At 37.5% G+C, this 22,853-nt stretch overlaps 1 protein-coding gene and 1 long non-coding RNA gene across 5 annotated transcripts in view; one reads left to right on the forward strand and one right to left on the reverse strand.

Annotated features, from left to right (window-relative positions):
- Positions 1-22,853, forward strand: part of LOC127950697 (uncharacterized) — a 371,356-nt gene that overhangs the window by 153,673 nt on the left and 194,830 nt on the right. The window lies entirely within an intron of this gene.
- Positions 16,220-22,853, reverse strand: part of dis3l2 (DIS3 like 3'-5' exoribonuclease 2) — a 249,626-nt gene continuing 242,992 nt past the window's right edge. For all 3 annotated transcript variants that reach the window (XM_052547869.1, XM_052547870.1, XM_052547868.1), the window contains one exon: positions 16,220-18,287. In XM_052547869.1, coding sequence (XP_052403829.1) covers positions 18,189-18,287 — 99 coding nt within the window. In that variant the 3' untranslated portion in view covers positions 16,220-18,188. The remainder of the gene's footprint in view (positions 18,288-22,853) is intronic.

Genomic DNA, 22,853 nt, shown 5'->3' on the forward strand with positions numbered 1-22,853 from the left:
GAAAAAGGTTAAGGCCTAAGCTATTTCTATGTGAGTGGCTAAATTTATTTTTGTTTTCATAATTGTAATACACAAACTATGAAATTATACAAAATGTATAAAAAGGTAAATAAATAAATACGCACACATTAAAAAAGCAGCCAAGTCGAATGAGTTTCCTTTTTTATATAGATTAAAATTGAAGACAGAAGCAAGTGGTAAATGTGGTCACTTTAATATTCAAATGCAGTAGATCCAGTTTATGTTCACGTGGCTGTTTTCGTTTATATTCGCCAAGCTATTATGTATTTTGAAATAATCTTGTCCGTTATGTGTTCGTTCGTACGACGAAAGACAGAATCCTGGAGCTCGAGAGATATATGTTATTCTGCCAGTCGCGCTTTCAAATAGTCTTGCACACTTAAACAGGTCACAAACACCTGCATTTAGCTCTTGTAGTGTTACAATGCGTTTATTGTGTGCATTTGTGGTAATATTTTATTTTAAAAAGCTCTTAAACAAGAATAAATTCGTTTGTTTTGAACTTGTGACACTGTACGCGCTGATCGGAGGCGTGATTTCAGATAGGCAGCCACAAATATTTCATTTTCACACAAACAGTTCAAAAACATCTGAATTTAGCTCTTGGTGTGTTCTAATTGGTTGATTGTGTGATATCGCTGTAATAATTTATTTTTAAAAGCTTTAAAACAGGAATAAATTCGTTTTTTCTGAGCTCTTTAATCCAGACGCTCGTGGTCACAGCGGTGATTCATCTCTCCTATTTCTCACATATCTCTGGCCATAAATTATTTATCCATGAGCCCTGAACCGGTAATAATCAGATATGTTGGTTTAGCTTGTCAGTGTGAATTAAATCTAAGTATTTATTTGTATTTTTAACCGATTTAAAAGTGAAAGTAAAAGTTCGGGAATTGAACCTGTAGGGGCGCAATTTCTCTCAGACAATGGAAGTCTGAAGCACATACACTCAAACAGAGGGACAGAGTGAGATGAGATGTCTGACAGTTTTTTAATTTTCTGTTATCCATACAGTGTTGTAAAGTCGTTAAACTATGCATATTTCCTCAGAATGACTTTTTCATCTGTATGAAAAAATTATTTGACGTGTTTGGAAGCTGCAATTTAAAAATACAATAATGATTCCCTTTGTAAGGTCATTTAAAAAAATCACCACGGCAAAACCATTCAAGCTATCCAAAATCCATTCACAATTTAAGTTCCTATCAGAAATACTGATGTGTGTTCAGAGTTTTGTGAAATTCTAAGTATGTTATTTGCCTCAAAATCACCTGAGAAGTATTCCAGTTTGACATGTTGCCACGCCAACAATTTTTTAGATATCAATATCCCCCTTGCAGATTTATATCGGCTGTGTTTTAACATTATTCTGATGAAGTTTGAAGCAAATCGAGTAATAATAAGATGCTGAATTCAAATCATTTTGAAAATGACACACTTCCTTCTGCCAGTTGGTGGCGCTATAACTTTGACTCCTAATAGTCACATATATGCGATCGACATCATACAACGAATAATCTGATGAAGTTTGATTAAAATCAGGAAATGTATGTGGACGGTATTAGACACTTCCTGTTTCTCATTTCTCGCCATAATTTCAACGCCTCGCCACGAGCAAACCGTTCGAGATATCAAAAATCCCCTGGCAATTTTTCATCCCCAATGTCTTGAGATCATGTTGACCAAGATTGGCGGCAATCGAGAAAAAAACCTATGACAAGTATTTCAAATTCCAGAGCATGCGCTTTTTACATAACTCTAAATAGCTGACTTCCTGTTGGGTGGAGCCTATGACATGCAATACGAAAGTTGTTCGGCACGATGAGATCTATATGTGTACTGAGTTTCATATGAATATGTGCAAGTATGTGTGAGCTATACATCAACATTTCTGACTGTGTTCCAGGGGGCGCCGTAGAGCCCCTGTGCCACGCCCGGGTCCCAGCCTCTGCAGGCTCCTAAAGGCCACAGATTCCAAAGTGTGCGCAAATTTTCAAGAGTTTTTGAGTATGTTAAGGACCCCAAAAGCCCCCACAACTTTGACGAAAAATTTGAATACTAAACCCTAAATAGCCAACTTCCTGTTGGGCGGAGCCTATGATATGCAATACAAAAGTTGTTTGGATTGATAAGATTTATATGTGTACCGAGTTTCATTCGTCTACGAGCAAGAATGTATGATATATGGCCCTCCATATTCCAGGGGGCGCTGTAGAGCCCCTGTGCCACGCCCGTGTATCAGTCTCTGCCCGGCCCTAATGGCCGCAGGTTCCAATCTGTGTGCCAATTTTCAAGACTTTTTAAGCACGTTAAGGGCCCCAAAAGCCCCCGAGACGTTGGAAAAATAATAATAATAATAATAATAATAATAATAATAATAATAAAAAATAATCCTAAGGAAAACAATAGGCCTCTCGCCCTTTGGGCTTGAGCCCTAAATATAGCTGCAAGCAGCGATGTCGGGCTCAAGCCATCAGTGCAACGCCACCCTGGTGGCATCGGGAAAACTGTGCCCAGCGGGCATAAGCATTTACAGTAACCCTCTGACAATCAAGTTTTAAGGGATGTGGCAGTTAAAGGACCAATCTAGACTTTGAAATCACATACACAGAACAATATATATAACTTTAGTAACACTTTATTTTAAAATGTATAAAAAATGTATAAGGTGTGCATTGTAGCTGACACCTATATGAACACATTACAATTGTTTTGTGACTACAAGTCTTTCTTCTCAAATGCTATTGAGTGGTCGCGAACGCGGATGGGAGAATGGCGCATATTTGTTTTGTTTTTTTTGAGCAACTGGTGCCCCCTCTGGGAGTTGGTGCTCTACGAAGACTGCATACTCTGCATATAGGGAGCGGCGGTACTATCTGGAAGATATATTCCTCAAACCATCGTACAAGTGAAGGTGATGCTAGTCCTTCAAGAATCGCTCAAAACCTTTTCAAGTGTACAGTTTCCTTTTATTGCATCTTGAAATAAATATTTCTGAATTCTGAATCAAACTGGGTTGTGTTTATTGATTTATTTTATAAGACAACTGAAACTTTAATCTCCTTTGTAATATATGTGCTTTTAAACCAAGAACAATGTAATTAGAGATGTATTCCTGCTTAATAATGACTATTATTAAGGGAAAAGGCTTTATAATCATGAACTATTTACTAATGCTTAGCTAATGAGTGCAGTTATTATAAAGTGTTACCAATGCATTTACTAATGTTAACAAATTAGACATTATTATACAGTGTTACCAAACCCTTTAATAATTTATTAGTGTTTTGTAATGATTTTAATGACCTATAAGCATTTGTGAAATAGCTTTGCTTGCATTGCAGCTTAATCTGTCAGTTGAAGAGTTTTACTGTTACATCCATGAGATTAATAAATGTCATGTCACGTCACAGGTTGTCATAGGTCAGTATCAAATGAGTTTGAAATTATAATTTGCAGCACAAATAAGTCTTCTTAGGATGTTTTTAAATCCCAAAAACTGTCAGAAAAGGATAAGGCCTAAGAGATTTCTTAACCTGTAATGAAAGGAAAAAAACACCACCATTAGCAACAACAAAAACAATAACAATTTAAAATATAGATTTTTTTTTTCCTGATTATTAAAGGAATGATTAGGTCTCTCTCTCTCTCTCTCTCTCTCTCTCTCTCTCTGCCAGACAGCCCCTCCCTACAATCCACACACACTGTCAGTCACCAAAGATTCACAGTCACCAACCCCCTCACACTCACACTCCCCCTCCCTCTCCCCCTCCCTTTCCTCACACAGACGGAGTGGCCAGAGTGAGATCATGTCAGTTGAGAAGTCTGACAGTTTTTTCTTTTCTTTTATCCATACAGTGTTGTAAAGTCATGAAACTATGCATATTTCCTCATAATGATTTGATCTCTGTATGAAAACATGCCTTGAAGTGTTTGGAAGCTGCAATTTAGACATACAATACAATTAATGTTTCCCCTTCTTACTGTCATTTCAAAAAATCACCACGTCAAAACCGTTCAAGCTAACCAAAATCCGTTCGCAATTTAAGTTCCTCGATGTTGTTTCTTCATGTAGTCAAAGTTTGGTGTGTATAGTGTACTTCCCATGTGAGGAGTATGCATTAATTCACAACTGTAAAATCTCAAAAATACACATTCAAATCAAAATAGCTGACTTCCTGTTGATCGTAGCTTATGACTGTGAATTAGAAAGTTGTCCGTCTTGATAAGAACAATTTAAGTACCGAGTTTGGTGTCTGTAGCTAAAACTAAATAAAATGCATTATTATTATTATTAGCTGTACACTTGCTAAACATTTTTAAATATAAACTTATGCAATTGTGTGTATATATATATATATATATATATATATATATATATATATATATATATATATATATAAATAAATTCAAGTGTACAGTTTTCTTTTATTGCATCTTGAAATAAATATTTATGAGTTCTGTGTTTGTTTATTTTATTTATTTTATTTTTTATTTTACATTTTTTTTAGGGAGATTACAGCCTTTAATCTCCTCAAAATAAATGTGCATATAAACCATGAACAATTTAATTATAGCTGTATTTATAAAATGCTTACTAAAATATTAATTTTGGGAGAAGGCTATATAAAGCATGAACTGACTATTTACTAATGCTTAGCTAAGAATTGCAGCTATTATGAAGTGTTACCAATGCATTTACTAATGTTAACAATTGAGACATTATTTTAAAGTGTTACCAAATCCTTAAATAATTTAAAAGTGTTTTGTTATGATTTCATTAACCTATAAGCATTTGTGAAATAGTTCTGCTTGCATTAAAGCTTAGTCTTCATCTGTGAGCTGAACAGTTTTACTGTTACATCCTTGAGATTATGTAAATTCAAATAAATGTCATGTCACAGGGTGACAGAGGTCAGTATCAAATGAGTTTGAAATTATTATTTGCAGCACAAATAAGGTTTTTTAGGATTTTTTTTAATCCCTGAAACTGTCAGAAAAGGATAAGGCCTAAGATATTTCTTAAGATGTAATGATAACAGCACAATTAGCAACAACAACAAAAAAATAACTATTTAAAATACAGTTTTTTTTCTGGTGATTAAAGAGATGTTTAAGTCTCTCTCTCTCTCTCTCTCTCTCTCTCTCTGTCTGTCTGCCACTCAGCTCACACCCCTCCCCCACTCACACTCACACACACACACAGAGTCAGCACACAGAGTGACAGAGTGAGATCAGATGTCTGACAGTTTTTTAATTTTCTTTTAATCATACAGTGCTGTAAAGTCATGAAACTATGCATATTTCCTCAGAATCACTGGTTTTCTAAATTAAAAATGTTTTTTAAAGGTTTGGAAGCTGCAATTTAAAAATACAAGACGATTAATGTTTCACTTTTTACTGTCATTTCAAAAAATCACCACGACAAAACCGTTCAAGCTAACTAAAATCTGTTCGCAATTTAAGTTCCTCAATGTTTTTTCTTCATGTAGACAACGTTTGGTGTGTATAGTGTACTTCCCCTGTGAGGAGTATTCACTAATTCACAACTGTAAAATCTCAAAAATACACATTCAAATCAAAATAGCCGACTTCCTGTTGATCGTAGCTGATGACTGTGAATTAGAAAGTTGTCCGTCTTGAAAAGAACAATTTATGTACCAAGTTTGGTGTCTGTAGCTAAAACTAACCCCCCCACTTTTGACAAAAGGTGGCGCTATAGAGTGCCTCCTTCACGCCCTTTTAAAAGCTTTTGCCATTGTCTAGCTATCACTAATACTGATATGTGTTTTGAGTTTCATGTAAATCTGAGCTTGTTGTCTGCCTCAAACTCACCATAACAGAACATTCAAGTTTGACATGTTGCCATGGCAACACTATATCAGATATCAATATCCCCACAACAGATTTACATCGGCCGTGTTTTGTCATTATTCTGATGAAGTTACAACAACTTCTCTTACTGTAGCGAGACATCAAAATTTGTCATGGCGCCATGGACACGCCCTTTAACAAAAACTCAAGATCTCCACAAGTTAACATTGCACAGGCCTTTAGATTAGACTGACTACAAAAAATACTTTAATCTCAAAAAAATTCTAGGAGTAGTTTGTCGCAGCCTAAAACATGTCACTTCCTGTTGCCAGCAGGTGGCGCTATGACTATAACTGAAAATGGGCATGTAGATCTGTTAAGGGCAGAAGTCTTATCTAACATGTGAAGTTTGGGGCAGATTGGACATTGTATGTCTGAGTTACAGCAACTTCCTTTTCATGGCGAAACATCGAAATTTGTCAGGCCACCATGGACACGCCCTTTAACGAAACCTCAAGATCTTCACCATTTAACATCTCAAAGGCCTTAAGATTTAACTGACCAAGTTTGGTGTTGATCTGAATAAATCTCTAGGAGGAGTTTGCTAAAGTACAACCCCTGAAAATGGCAAAAACAACACCAATTGTGCAGAGAAAATACTAAATAACTGACTTCCTGTTGGGATTTGGATTTTGTACCAAGAGACTTTTTCGTAGATATTGGTGTGTTACATGTGTGTACCGATTTTTGTACATGTACATGAAACATAGCTCGAGACGCACTCCGTTGAAAGTGAATGCGCACTCCGTTGAAAGAGTATAGGTGGCGCTATCGAGCCATCTTGCCACACCCGATGGAATATTGGCCTTCAGATCTGTTCAGGCCAGGACTCTTATCACACATGTGAAGTTTGATCAAGATCGGACATTTTATGCCTGAGTTATAACATCTTTTATTCCCATGGCGAGACATCGAACTTCGTCACGGCGCCATGGACACGCCTTTTAACAAAAACTCAAGATCTTCACAACTAAACATCACACAGGTCTTTAGATTAGACTGACCACAAAAAAAGACATTGATGTCATCAAATTTCTAGGAGTAGTTTATCACAGTGTAAAATATGTCACTTCCTGTTGCCAATAGGTGGCGCTATGACTATAACTGAATATGGGCATGTAGATCTGTTCAGGTCAAGAGTCTCATCCAACATGTGAAGTTTGGGGCAGATTGGACATTGTATGTCTGAGTTACAGCAACTTCCTTTTTCATGGCGAAACATCGAAATATGTCAGGCCGCCATGGATACGCCCTTTAACGAAACCTCAAGTCCTTCGCAATTTAACATCGCAAATGGCTTTAGATTACACTGACCAAGTTTGGTGTTGATCTGAATAAATCTCTAGGAGGAGTTCGTTAAAGTACAACCCCTAAAAATGGCAAAAACAACACCAATTTTGAAGGGAAAATTCAAAATAACTGACTTCCTGTTGGGATCCGGATTTCGTACCAAGAGACGAAAGGTATTGTAGGTATTGGAGTGTTACATGCGTGTACCAATTTTTGTACATGTACGTGAAACATAGCTCGAGGCGCACTCCGTTGAAAGTGTATAGGTGGCGCTATAGAGCCATTCTGCCACACCCGGTGGAATATTGGCCTGCAGATCTGTTCAGGCCAGGACTCTTATCACACATGTGAAGTTTGGGGAAGATCGGACATTTTATGCCTGAGTTATAACATCTTTTATTCCCATAGCGAGACATCGAACTTCGTCGCGGCGCCATGAACAAGCCTTTTAACGAAAACTCAAGATCTTCACAACTGAACATCGCACAGGCCTTTAGATTAGACTGACCACAAAAAAAATTTCTAGGAGTAGTTCGTCACAGCGTAAAATATGTCACTTCCTGTTGCCAATAGGTGGCGCTATGACTATAACTGAATATGGGCATGTCAATCTGTTCAGGTTTGGAGTTTCATCAAACATGTGAAGTTTGGGGCAGATTGGACATTGTATGTGTGAGTTATAGCAACTTCATTTTTCGTGGCGAATCATCTAAATTCGCCAGGCCGCCACGGACACGCTCTTCAACGAAAAGTCAGGATCTTCACAATTTAACATCGCAAAGGACTTTAGATTAGGCATACCAAATTTGGTGTTGATTTGAAGAAATCTCTAGGAGGAGTTCGTTAAAATACAACACATGGAAATGACCAAAATTACACAAAATTTTTAATAATATTAAAAATAACCGACTTCCTGTTGGGTTTAGAATTTTGGTCCAAGAGTCTTTTTTGTAGGTATTGGTGTGTTACATATGTGCGCCAATTTTCGTGCATGTACATGAAACATAGCTGGAAGGCTGTTGATTTTCTTAGTATAGGTGGCGCTGTCGAGCCATTTTGCCACACCCTCTTCTGAATCCTATATCAGACGAAAATTTTCACCAGGTTTGACGCGTGTGCAAAGTTTCATGACTTTTTGAGCATGTTAAAGCCCTCAAAAATGCGATTCATTCGGGAAAAGAAGAAGAAGAAGAAGAAGAATAAATAATAATAATAATTAAAGCTGCAAGCAGCGATGAACGGGCCCTCGCACCCGGGCTCACCGCAATCGTGTGGCTTTAGTAAAAAGGTGAAGGTGAGAAATATGCATTTCAAATCGTTAATATAAGTGGAATATGTCAAAGTCATTTATATGTGCCAATTTTCCTGTTGCCAATAGGTGGCGCTATCATTATAATGGAATATTGGCCTTCAGATGTGTTCAGGCTAGGAGTCTTATCGAACATGTGAAGTTTGGGGAATATCGAACATTTCAAGCCTGAGTTACAACAACTTCTTTTCCTATGGCGAGACATCAAATTTTGTCAAGGCGCCATGGACACGCCCTTTAACAAAATCTAAAGATCTCCACAATTTAACATTGCAAAGACCTTTAGATTAGACTGACCAAAATAAAATGTTGATGTCATAAAATTTCTTGGAGTAGTTCTTTGCAGAGTAAAACATGACACTTCCTGTTGCCAGCAGGTGGCGCTATGACTATGACTGAATATGGACATGAAGATCGGTTAAGGGCAGAAGTCTTATCTAACATGTGAAGTTTTAGGCAGATTGGACATTGTATGTCTGAGTTACAGCAACTTCCTTTTTCATGGCGAAACATCGAAATTTGTCAGGCCGCCATGGACACGCCCTTTAACGAAACCTCAAGTCCTTCGCAATTTAACATCGCAAATGGCTTTAGATTACACTGACCAAGTTTGGTGTTGATCTGAATAAATCTCTAGGAGGAGTTCGTTAAAGTACAACCCCTGAAAATGGCAAAAACAACACCAATTTTGCAGGGAAAATTCAAAATAACCGACTTCCTGTTGGGATTCGGATTTCATACCAAGAGACTTTTTTGTAGATATTGGTGAGTTACATGTGTGTACCAATTTTTGTACATGTACGTGAAACATAGCTCGAGGCACACTCCGTTGAAAGTGTATAGGTGGCGCTATCGAGCCATTCTGCCACACCCGGTGGAATATTGGCCTGCAGATCTGTTCAGGTCAGGACTCTTATCACACATGTGAAGTTTGGGGAAGATCGGACATTTTATGCCTGAGTTATAACATCTTTTATTCACATGGCGAGACATCGAACTTCGCCATGGTGCCGTGGACACGCCTTTTAACGAAAACTCAAGATCTTCACAACTGAACATCGCACAGGCCTTTAGATTAGACTGACCACAAAAAAGACATTGATGTCAAAAAATTTCTAGGAGTAGTTCATCACAGCGTAAAATATGACACTTCCTGTTGCCAATAGGTGGCGCTATGACTATAACTGAATATGGGCATGTCAATCTGTTCAGGTTCAGAGTTTCATCAAACATGTGAAGTTTGGGGCAGATTGGACATTGTATGTGTGAGTTATAGCAACTTCATTTTTCATGGCGAATCATCGAAATTCGCCAGGCCGCCACGGACACGCCCTTCAACGAAAACTCAAGATCTTCGCAATTTAATGTCGCAAAGACCTTTAGATTAGGCATACCAAATTTGGTGTTGATTTGAAGAAATCTCTAGGAGGAGTTCGTTAAAATACAACACATGGAAATGACCAAAATTACACAAAATTTGCTCATAATATTAAAAATAACCGACTTCCTGTTGGGTTTAGAATTTTGGTCCAAGAGTCTTTTTTGTAGGTATTGGTGTGTTACATATGTGTGCCAATTTTCGTGCATGTACGTGAAACATAGCTGGAAGGCTGTTGATTTTCTTAGTATAGGTGGCGCTGTCGAGCCATTTTGCCACACCCTCTTCTGAATCCTATATCAGACGAAAATTTTCACCAGGTTTGATGCGTGTGCAAAGTTTCATGACTTTTTGAGCATGTTAAAGCCCTCAAAAATGCGATTCATTCGGGAGAAGAAGAAGAAGAAGAAGAATAATAATAATAATAATAATAATAATAATAATAAACAAAGCAGATACAAGAGGGTCCTCACACCATCGGTGCTCGGGCCCTAATAATAATACTAATAATAAACAAAGCAGATACAAGAGGGTCCTCGCACCTCGGTGCTCGGGCCCTAATAATAATAATAATAATAATAAACAAAGCAGATACAAGAGGGTCCTCGCACCTCGGTGCTCGGGCCCTAATAAACAAAGCAGATACAAGAGGGTCCTCGCACCTCGGTGCTCGGGCCCTAATAATAATAAACAAAGCAGATACAAGAGGGTCCTCACACCTCAGTGCTCGGGCCCTAATTAAAGCTGCAAGCAGCGATGAACGGGCCCTCGCACCCGGGCTCACCGCCATCGTGTGGCTTTAGTAAAAAGGTGAACGTTGAGAAATATGCATTTAATGTCCTAAATATAAGTGGAATGTATCAAAGTATATCCCATATATGTGCCAATCTTACCGTTGCCAGCAGGTGGCGCTATCATTATAATGGAATATTGGCCTTCAGATGTGTTCAGGCCAGGACTCTTATCAAACATGTGAAGTTTGGGGAAGATTGAACATTTTATGCTTGAGTTACAACAACTTCTCTTGCTGTGGCAAGACATCAAATTTTGTCATGGCGCCATGGAAACGCCCTTTAACAAAAACTCAAGATCTCCAAAAGTTAACATTGCACAGGCCCTTTAGATTAGACTGACCACAAAATATATGTTAATCTCAAAAAAATTATAGGAGTAGTTTGTTGCAGCGTAAAACATGTCACTTCCTGTTGCCAATAGGTGGCGCTTTGACTATAACTGAATGTGGGCATGTAGATCTGTTAAGGGCAGAAGTTTTATCTAACATGTGAAGTTTGGGGCAGATTGGACATTGTATGTCTGAGTTACAGCAACTTCCTTTTTCATGGCGAAACATCGAAATTTGTCAGGCCGCCATGGACACGCCCTTTAACGAAATTTAAAGATCTTCGCAATTTAACATCGCAAAGGGCTTAAGATTACACTGACCAGGTTTGGTGTTGATCTGAATAAATCTATAGGAGGAGTTCGTTAAAGTACAACCCCTGAAAATGGCAAAAACAACGCCAATTTTGCAGAGAAAATTCTAAATAACCGACTTCCTGTTGGGATTCGGATTTCGTACCAAGAGACTTTTTTGTAGGTATTGGTGTGTTACATGTGTATACCGATTTTTGTACATGTACGTGACACGTAGCTCGAGGCGCACTCCATTTAAAGTGGCGCTATCAAGCCATTTTGCCAAATAAATATAAGGATATTGCACGTTTATAAGCATAAGTAGGGAACATTTAACTGTTCATGAGGTAGATTGCCTGGGGGAAGAAACTGTATTTGAAACTGTATTTTCAGCAGTCCGAACAGTTCTCTGTAGTCTTCTGATGTCTGATTTTGTTGCTGAACCAAACCAGACAGTTATTGAAGTACAGAGGACAGACTCAATGACGGCTGAGTAGAACTGTTTCAGAAGCTCCTGTGGCAAGTTAAACTTCCTCAGCTGGCGAAGGAAATACAACCTTTGCTGGGCCTTTTTAACAACGGAGTCAATGTGATTGTCCCACTTCAGGTCCTGAGAGATGGTGGTTCCCAGGAATCTGAATGGCTCCACTGCAGTCACAGTGCTGTTCATGATGGTGAGTGGGGAAAGTGCAGGGGGGTTTCTCCTAAAGTCCACGATCATCTCCACTGTTTTGAGCGTGTTCAGCTCCAGGTTGTTAAGACTGCACCAGACAGCCAGCTGCTCAACCTCTTGTCTGTAAGCAGACTCATCACCATCCTGGATGAGGCCGATGACTGTAGTGTCGTCTCCAAACTTTAGGAGCTTGACAGAGGGGTCTTTAGAGGTGCAGTCGTTGGTCTACAGGGAGAAAAGCAGAGGGGAGAGAACACATCCCTGAGGTGCACCAGTGTTGGTGGAGCAGCTGTTTGATGTGAATTTCCCCAGTCTCACTAACTGTTGCCTATCTGTCAGAAAGCTGGTGATCCACTGACAGATAGAGCTAGGAACAGAGAGCTGGGTCAATTTGGTCTGAAGGGCTGTTGGGATGATGGTGTTGAAAGCCGAACTAAAGTCCACAAATAGGATCCTCACATAAGTCCCTGTTTTGTCCAGATGTTGCAGGATGAAGTGCAATCCCATGTTGATTGCATCATCCACGGACCTGTTTGCTCGATAAGCAAACTGCAGGGGGTCCAGTAAGGGTCCAGTGATGTCCTTCAGATAAGCCAGAACCAGTTTTTCAAACGACTTCATGACGACAGACGTTAGAGCCACAGGTCTGTAGTCATTAAGTTCTGCTATCTTGGGTTTCTTTGGGATGGGGATGATGGTGGAGCGTTTGAAGCAGGAAGGCACTTCACACAACTCCAGGGATCTGTTGAAGATCTGTGAAAAGATGGGGGCCAGCTGGTCAGCACAGATTTTCAGACAGCCTGGTGTAACACCATCTGGGCCTGGTGCTTTTTCTTCTTTTGTTCTTTCTGAAGACCTGTCGCACATCATCTTCACAGATTTGAAGAGGTGTGGAGGGTGGGATTGCAGGATGTGTTAATGGTTGTCTAGGGAGATGGTCAGAATGGCTGTTGGGGGTATCAAATCTGCAATAAAACTCATTCAGGTTGTTAGCAAGTCGTTGATTAGCCTCAGTGCAAGGGGATGGTGTCTTGTAGTTCGTGATGGCTCTTAGACCTCTCCACACTGAAGTTGAGTCGTTGGAAGTAAACTGGTCTTCCAACTTTTTAGCCACTCTAATCTCTTTGTTCAGTGTTCCTGGCCTGATTGTACAAGACCCTGTCCCCATTTCTGTAGGCATCCTCTTTGGCCTGACAAAGATGTCTGAGTTTTACTGTAAACCATGGCTTATCATTGTTGAATGTTAAATAAATCCTGGTAGGAATGCATATGTCCTCACAGAAACTAATACAGGATGTTACGGTATCTGTGAGTTCGTCCAGATCGGTGGTAGCAGCTTCAAAAACACTCCAATCAGTGAGGTCAAAACAAGATTGTAAAGCCTGCTCTGTTTCGCTGGTCCATCTCTTCACAGTCCTTACTACAGGCTCAGCAGATTTAAGTTTTTGCTTGTAGGACGGTATAAGATGAACCAGACAGTGATCAAAACATCCCAAAGCTGCTCGTGGAACAGAGTGATATGTATCCTTTATTGTGGTGTAACAGTGATCCAATATATTACTGTCTCTGATGGGACATGTAACATGCTGTCTGTATTTTGGCAGTTCACGGGAGAGATTGGCTTTGTTAAAGTCCCCAAGAATGATTAAAGCCCGGGTGTTGTTGTTCTGTGTCTGTGATCTGATCATCGAGTTTCTGTAAAGCTGAGCTCACATGCGCTTGAGGAGGGATGTAAACACTGACCAGAATGAACGAGTGAAACTCCCGCGGCGAATAGAACGGCTTGCAGTTGACAAACTGCATTTCTAGATCAGGACAGCACATCTTCTTTAACACAGTTACATCTGTACACCACTGTTCATTGATGTAAAGGCATGTCCCGCCGCCACGCGATTTCCCCGTTGATTCTGATTCGCGATCCGCTCTGAACAGCTGAAAGCCCGGCAGATGGAGTGCGCTGTCCGGTATGGCGTCATTCAGCCAGGTTTCCGTGAAACACAGAGCAGCAGAGTGAGAGAAATCCTTATTTGTCCGAGAGAGCATAAGGAGTTCGTCTCTTTTGTTGGGTAGAGAGCGGAGATTTGCGAGATGGATGCTAGGCAACGGCGTTCAAAATCTGCACTTCCTGAGTCTGACGAGCGCTCCCGCTCGCTTCCCCCGTCTGCGCGTCCTGAAGCGCTTGATCAGCGCTGCCGCTCCTCCGATAACAACGTTCAGTAAAACGTCTGAATAAATTAAATCCGGTAAAAGATCTTGTGGTGTGTTCTGCCGTATGTTCAGCAGTTCATCCCTGGTGAAACTGATCGTGTTTGTTAAACAAAAAACAGGAAAAACGAACAAAAACAGCACAAACACTGGAGAGCCAAGTACTGAAGCAGCCATGTGCGGCGTCATCGAGTACAAGATGAATTAAAGATGAATTATTGTGCACCTATAGCACTCCTCACTGTCATTAAAACACACCATATCACAAGAAAATTATGTAGCCTATTGTTAATAAAATGTAGTTATGTTTTTTTTTTTTTGTAAAATTATGTAGTTAATTTTTTTAGATTATCTCCATTAATATGAGTGGAGTATTTAAGGTAAATGTGTATATTGACATGAAAACGGAGTTTAAAATCATTGACCTCATTACTTTTCTCACTTCCGGAAAAAGAGTTTGTACGCATGGTCTAGAATGTCCGTATGGTGCGTACATATTTACGCAAATGTATTTTTTATAAATCGTGATATGTGTGTGAAAAATTGCTTACACGTGTTTCTATGCCCATTTTGTGTGTAAGCAATGTTTATAAATGAGACACCTGGACTGTTGCCCAGTGGTCCAAAGTCCTCTTTTCAGATGAGAGCAAGTTTTGTATTTCATTTGGAAACCAAGGTCATAGAGTCTGGAGGAAGGGTGGAGAAGCTCATAACCCAAGTTGCTTGAAGAACAGTGTTAAGTTTCCACAGTCTGTGATGATTTGGGATGCAGTGTCATCTGCTGTTTTTTGTCCATTGTGTTTTTTGGAAACCAAAGTCACTGCACCCGTTTACCAATAAATTTTGGAGCACTTCATGCTTCCTTCTGCTGACCAGCATTTGTAGATGCTGATTTCATTTTCCAGTAGTATTTGGCACCCGCCCACAATGCCAAAAGCAGCAAAAGTTGGTTAAATGACCATGGTGTTGGTGTGCTTGACTGGCCAGCAAACTCACCAGACCTGATCCCCATAGAGAATCTATGGGGTATTGTCAAGAGGAAAATGAGAAACAAGAGACCACACAATACAGATGACCTGAAGGCCACTGTAAAAGAAACCTGGGCTTCCATATCACCTCAGCAGTGCCACAAACTGATCACCTCCATGCCACACTGAATTGAGGCAGTAATTAAAGCAAAAGAAGCCCCTACCCAGTATTGAGTACATGTACAGGAAATGAAAAATTTCCAGAAGGTCAACAATTCACTAAAAAGGTTTATTTTTTATTGGTCTTAAGTATTCTAATTATTTGAGATTGTGATTTGGTGGGTTTCTGTTAAATGTGAGCCTAAATCACCACAATGAAAAGAACCAAAGACTTAAACTACTTCAGTCTGTGTGCATTGAATGTATTTTATACACAAGTTTCGAAATATTAGTTGAATTACTGAAATAAATGAACTTTTTCACGGCATTCTAATTCATTGAGAAGCACCTGTATACTGTCATCATGTGTACTCGGTACTCGCATCCGAGTTTCTCTCTTTTCCGGTCTTCAAGTTTCCTGTTGCTGTTTTGGATATTGCACCCATGACGTCTTGACTCTTGTGTTGTTGTTTGCTCCTAATAAACTGTTTAGCTGAACTCACAAGTGAATCTCAAGTTATTTTATGTGGTATTTATTTAGTTATATATGTATACTAAAAACAAGCAATTACAAAAACTTTTAGCAATTATGTAACACACCCGACATTATGCAGCTCATTTTGTGGGCCTTTGTCTTCTCAGGTGTGAATCAAAAAATGCTTCTCAAAAAGTGTGTTAGAAAATTTTAATAAATGTTTTGTTTTCTGTGAATAAGATAATTTTCACAATTTTAACCAAAAAGTCTCTTAAACAAATGTTTTATATGAGTTTTACGGCCTTATTTCAATGACTTTAACATTTTAGTTTTTCACTAAGCAAGCATAAACATTGTTTTCTCAAAAACACAATCACGTACATACTTGCTGCTCACACTGTAGCTAAAGTTGCGACCTTTAGCGAGGCAAAATAAGGGACACCCATTCACGAAAAACAGTTTGGTGGTTTTATTAGTTTTGCAGTCAATATCACACAATCACATTCTTCTGCCTAAAACCACAGGTTTCTCCAATTAGTTACACTGTTTATAAATACATATTTTTAAAGACTGTTTTAGACCCATGTTACAACAAATGTACCCTTACATAAAATGTAGCACCTACAGCAGTACTTACAACATAAGTCTCTTATAAAATATAATAGCCTATGCAGATTTAAAACTTTGACAATTTATTCATGGATAATTTTTACCAAACTACAAAACAACAACTGGGCAACTTTTTTTTTCCAATATTTAATAATAAAACTGCTAAAACATTTTTGTTACATCATACAGCTTCTTTCTCGTTGGATACTCCACCCCAAAATGAAAATTTTGTCATTAATCACTTACCCTCATGTCATTCCAAAGCATCCTCAGAATAGTCCATCTGACATCAGTGGTTTAGCCGTAACATTGTGAAGTGACGAGAATAATTAATTTTTTTAAAATAATGACTTAATTCAACAATTCGTCTCCTCTATGTCTATCACCTTAGTGCCATTTTGGGGGATATGAGTTGAACACAGCAGTGTATGCTCTTCTGTGTCGGCCTTGCCACGCGGATGCATGGTTTCTTTCAAATCAAAGCATAAACACAGAATTGTGTACGCTGCCTGCGTTCTGCTCACATTCCCCAAAATGGTGCTATGGTAATGCGGAAAGACACAGACGAGACTAATTGTTTGAATTTTTTTTTTTTTTTTCATACAAAAAGTATTCGTCGTCACTTCATAACGTTACGGTTTGACCACTGATGGACTATTCTGATGATGCTTTTCATACTTTTCTGGACCCTGACAGTACAATTTACTTGGCAGTCTATGGGACAGTCACAAGCCTCCTGGTTTTCATATATTGTGATGTGAATATATCTTATATTATCTTATATTGTGTTTGGAAGATGAATTAAGCTTTTATGGGTTTGGAACGACATGAGGGTAAGTGATTAATGACAAAATTTTCATTTTGGGGTGGAGTATCCCTTTAACTATAATAGGTTTTTCCAATGGAAAACATTTGGTGTTTCTTAGTTTTACATTTCACACCATAGAGTAAATTAAACAATGTTTGCTAGATCAATAGTTTGAGTAAATAGTTAATGTATCTTACAAGATCTCAAGTGCGCAAAAAACAAAAACAACAACCACTACCTTATATTAGATGCATTTAATGAACTACACAAAATTAACAAAACATTTCTTAAAGACATTAAATAGAAGTTCAGTAAAACAGTATTCAAATGTATGTGGTATTTGGGCCAACACCTTTACATACAAGCCACCAGTGAAGTGTTTGTTTACTAAAACTGTCTGCCAGAAGTTTTCTTCATAAGAAGCAGTGCCAAAAATAATGATGCTTTACAATTATTAAAAATTATCTATCAATAGTTAACAAAATATTTATCCAAATGTCCTATTTTAAAAAAAAAATAACGGATCCAATATTTGCAACAAAACCAAACAATTACTCAAGCAAGCTAATATAGTCCCAAAAACAACTAAGTTAGACTGTAAATTTAAGGGCCCATTCTTCCCACTGAGAAAACAAAATAATCATTGACATATCTGCAACTTCTGAAGTTTACAGAACTTCATTTTTCTGGCTGCATATACTAGTAGGTACAAGACAGAACACAATAACCAAATATTACAAAGCATATGAAGGTGAAAGATTGTAATATACTACAGCATAAAATGTAAAAACTAAAATTAACTTTGGAAACTATTCTCTGAATGGCATCGAACAGTTTGTCCTAACTTAAAAGAAGTCTGCAACTGAAAGATTTCAGGACAAAATCAAAAATAAAATTATTCAAAACAAAGTTCATATTATATTGATGCAAATGAAAGCCTTACTACTGTTTGGTTAAGAAATCTGCAAGCAAAAATAATAAAAAAAAATAAAAAAAATAATAAAATTCATACGACTTCTGAGGGTCTCTTGAGCACAGCGCTGTATTTCATAGGACCTTCATCTGCCTTCAGCTGAACATTCAACAGGGTGAAGATGGAAATCTCCTGCAAAAGAGTACAACACCATTATCCACTGCAGCTATAACAATTGATGTGGTTTCTAAGATGACCTAAGGAGTTTCTTCCCCCCAGGCCATCAGGCTCCTTAAGTCAAAACCAGCCAATTAACATCCACTAGTCTCCACTTAATATTCACTTAATCAGTAAGATATTCATCATTCTCTACCTCACACTGACAGTGTCACAACCTGTTTTCACATTTGCCTCTTGCACATTCCTATGTATCTTAATATTTAAGACCACAGTATACTTTCATGCACATTATTTTCTATTCTTTAAATCTACAGTATACATCTTTTTTTTATATTTTATTCTTATATTTTTGTTTACTTTTATTTCATTCTTTCTTACCTATATTTATGTATATTTTCATCTGTTACGTCATCTGCTTTGTGTTTGTTAATTCTGACGTTGCATTTGCTTGTGAGTGTAACAATCTGTTTAGCGCATTTAGTTTTTTGCTACTGAGTTTATTCTACCGATTGTGGAATATACATTGTGAACCAACAATAGGCAGTTTGTTGGTATTGTTAGCTAGGCGGAGAGTGATCGCCACTGTTGTACTTATGTTTGTTAGTTAGAATAGTTTATCTAAGGCAGCGAATCCACTGAAGATTTCGGGGTTTATTTCTACATTTTACTTTGCTAGTTAGTTTAGAGGTTGGGTAAACTAGTTATGGTATTTATGTTTTGATTGTTTAATTAATTTGGTGACACTCTTGTATTCTATTCTTTATTACTATTTTCACCTTTTATATTGTTTGTTTTGGTCCTGGTAACTGCATCCACTAAAGATTAAACGTCTTTGTATTACTGAAGTCTGGTCTTTCTGGTTGTTTTTACTGCTCGCTTACATAGTAACAGTAACTCACGCAAGTGTTGCGTAATCATCCTGTTTAACATCTTTGAACACGTAACATCATCGGTGTTGTATTCTTTAATAAATGCACTGTCCATGGAGCGGACCTGACTCACATTTCACTGCTGGTTATATATTCTCTATATAATCATGTATTTGACTAATAAAATCTTAAATCTTCCAAAAAAAAAAAAAAAAAAAAAAAACGGGTAAGGAATTGATATGCAGTTTTCTAGGATGTTGTTCTCAGATTATGTAGGTGCCCCTAACATTTATGCATGCATACTGTATACAGTATATTCAGTATTGTGAGAACAATTCACCTTCCCTCATAAAAGAAAAAAAAAAAGAAAAGAAAAAAAGTTTACAATTTACAAAAATATGCTGCGAATGTAATCACTACTGGTCAATTTGACAGGTTATTTTTCATAAATAATGTTCACGCAATTTCTTGGACAAGTTCATTTATGCCAAATCTGTACTGATTTAGCACAAATATTGAACTTGTGAGTCGTCATAATATATTAAATACAACCTTATTGCGCAGCACCTGCACACATCTAGCTTACTTGAACATACCAAAAAATAAAAATAAATAAATAATGGCATTGCGGGCACACTTGTTTCCGTTGCATTTAAGCAATAACAGTCAAAAAATGACAGAAGACTCACACCCTGCCTACGGCCACTGCAACAAAATGGAACAATAAAACCCATTACAATCAGTGATGTGGTCTACAGTGCAGGGCTCCAAAAAAAAAAAAAAAAAAAAAAAAAAAACAACCTAGAGTAAGGAGCCATTGGTTCATATAAGAAAAAAAAAAACCCGTAGGCGCCAAATGATTAAACGCATTTTATTTTACTATTATCATTATTATTATTATTTTTTATTTTTTTTACAATCATACTGTCACATATGTTTAGGTCTCATCTTTTCTTTACTTTATCAGCATTTTAATCCATCTTGTAGATGACCTGGGAACTACGGTTCACTTAAAGTCGGAAATAAATGTATTTTCCAACTTGAAATATACAGTCATGCACTGTTTATTATACAGAATCTGTACCAATATCATGTTCATAAAGAACCTTTAACATCTGAAGAACCTTTAAGTTTCAAAAAACATTTTTTTGGCGAAATAATGTTCCTCAGATTATAAAAAGGTCAGAAAGAGATGGTTCTTTAAAGAGCCTTTGACTAAATGATTCTTTTTAAAACCAAAAATGGTTCTGTGAAGAACCTTTAAAGCAACTTTATTTTTAATAAAGTCTGTATGTTTTTCTTAATTAGTAAAATGCAATTTTATAGTAGTTGAATCATGTAGACCACAGGTTAAGTAAAAATATTAATATTAAATAAAAAATGCAGTAGCTCATAAATGTAGCAAAATTCTACTTTTATTGAGGATTGAGGTGAATGTATATTACGTTGGAATTGCAATGTTTACAAACTTCACGTTTTCCACAGTTTGAAACTGTTGTACTGTAGGCTCTCTTATAAAATAGCCTACATTTTCATGTTAATTCATGTTCATTATGAATTCTAGTAGTAAAGAGAAGGTATGATAGGTTCACATGATGCTTGAACAGACACTAACTCGCGATCGTACCTGCCACATTAAAGAGTGCCAAAACTGTATTTATTGTTTGAATTTCTTATGAATTTGGAATCATTTTAAAGCTGATATATTATAATGTAACAATGCACAAAGCTTTTTGCGATTACTGGACAGCAAGTGCGCTTCAGATAATGAAGTTCACACATTAACAGAACACAGCATAGACCTAAGATCTTGTTAAGAAGCCATATTAATGATTCTAAATAGGGCTGTCACTTTTAGTTTGAAAATCGATTGCACAATCGATCGGACCAACCAAAAAAGGTTTCGAAAATGAAAATAGGGAACCGATTTTAACCAAATATGTACACTATTAATTTTAAAATAATTAAACAATTAAAAAATATAGATGTAACAAAACTCACAAACAAGCAGAAAAACAAAATAAAGAAATCCAAAAATGCAGTATGCCTTGCGAAAGCTAGACAGAAAATACCAGCAATTTACGCTCTTGTAACAGTGACGTCGAAAGCAGTGACGTCGAAAGCGACCTCTTATGCTGCGTTCACACAAAACGCGAATAGAGCATCTGGGGCAAATGATTTCAATGTTAAGTCAACGTAAAAACGAGTTTACACGCGCCAGGAGGTCTCGCGGCGCAGTAGATGAGTTATGAGTTATGAAAAGGACCATTGCAAGCTGACTGCGACCGGCTTTTGTGATGGAAAATCGGCAGTAATACCCCCAAACCTTGCGCAGCTGTACCTGAGTGTCCCTGGAAATCAGTGCGGTCGGAGCGCGTCTTCTCAACAGCTGGACATATAGTGAATAAAAAACGCTCCGCTCTGGACCCAAAAAATGTTGATCGACTTATTTTCCTGTCCAATAAATTTTTAATGGCATTATTTTGCGCCTTTTTGCGCATTACAATATGCCTGCCTAGTGTCCGTTACGTTTAATAATAATAAATAAAAAAAAAACACACGGCCTGTTCTCAGGTCCATTTAAAGTTAAATTTTTTGAACAGTTGTTTGAAATGGATTGAATCATTATTTAAAATAATCTTGGAGATTTTGAATTGGCTAAATCATAAATGCAGCCGGGTTGAAGCCTGCAGTGATGTTTTTCTTTTGTTATGGCAGCCGTCCCCTCTGCACATATATTTTTTTCGAGAATGTTGCACTCCTGTTGCTGTTTGTTATTCTGCACGAAACTTCATGCCAATAAATAAGAAATATTGCCGACTTGTGCGTTTCCAGCACTCTCTTTACGTTCGTCCATTATTTGACGTTGAAAAAGGAAACCTTTTTTTTTTTTAGGCATGGAAAATCTATTTTACAATCTATTCAATGAACATGTCTTAATCGAAAATTATTTTTTCACAAAAGTGACAGCCCTAATTCTCTTCTTTAAAATTTCCAATATCCACTTAGTTCATAGCTTTATTACCTGTTGTTGTTGTGCATGAAATAAACACTTCTGCACTTTCTCCAAGTCTCCATTTCACAAAATAATTTATCACAAAACAATCAGGAAAAAACATGCAACATTCACGGTACATGCAAAATTTTAAGTTATAACATGTAAATACACAGGCCTAGTCGCCAGTGGCGATCTCAGCAAAAACTTCACTCGCAATTTAATATTTATGGTCGCAAATGCTACCGTTTTATTGCAGTTTGGAGCCCTTCACTGGATGCTGTGCGACACGACAAATCCCTGGAAGTAAACTGAAGCCTCGTTCTATTTAGGACTGTGATTTGCAAATTGCAATGCCTGCTTTTACACATCCAGTGTGGACAGCCAAAACTGTTGGTTTATTTCAGTATTTTTTCTTTTGGCTAGCAGAAGTTATGAATAACCTGTAACTTAATTTAGTAGCCAAGTAGGCTTCTGAGTGAAAAAGTTTAGTTCAAACCCTGGTTTTGTTTGCATGCAGATGGCAGGGTGTCGCATACAGTTGCTTGGGCATTTCTATGCGTTAATAGGTCACTCTGTGTTTTTATACTTTGCTATGTGGTTACTAGGTATGGTTTAGTCTTAAATATATTTTGAGTGGTTCAAAAGCATTATTATGTGGTTTGCTGATCTGCAAAATGTGCCGTTTAATTATAAAATGTAACAAAAACATTT

Source organism: Carassius gibelio, chromosome B2 (assembly GCF_023724105.1).
Source record: "Carassius gibelio isolate Cgi1373 ecotype wild population from Czech Republic chromosome B2, carGib1.2-hapl.c, whole genome shotgun sequence".
NCBI classification, from domain to species: domain Eukaryota; kingdom Metazoa; phylum Chordata; class Actinopteri; order Cypriniformes; family Cyprinidae; genus Carassius; species Carassius gibelio.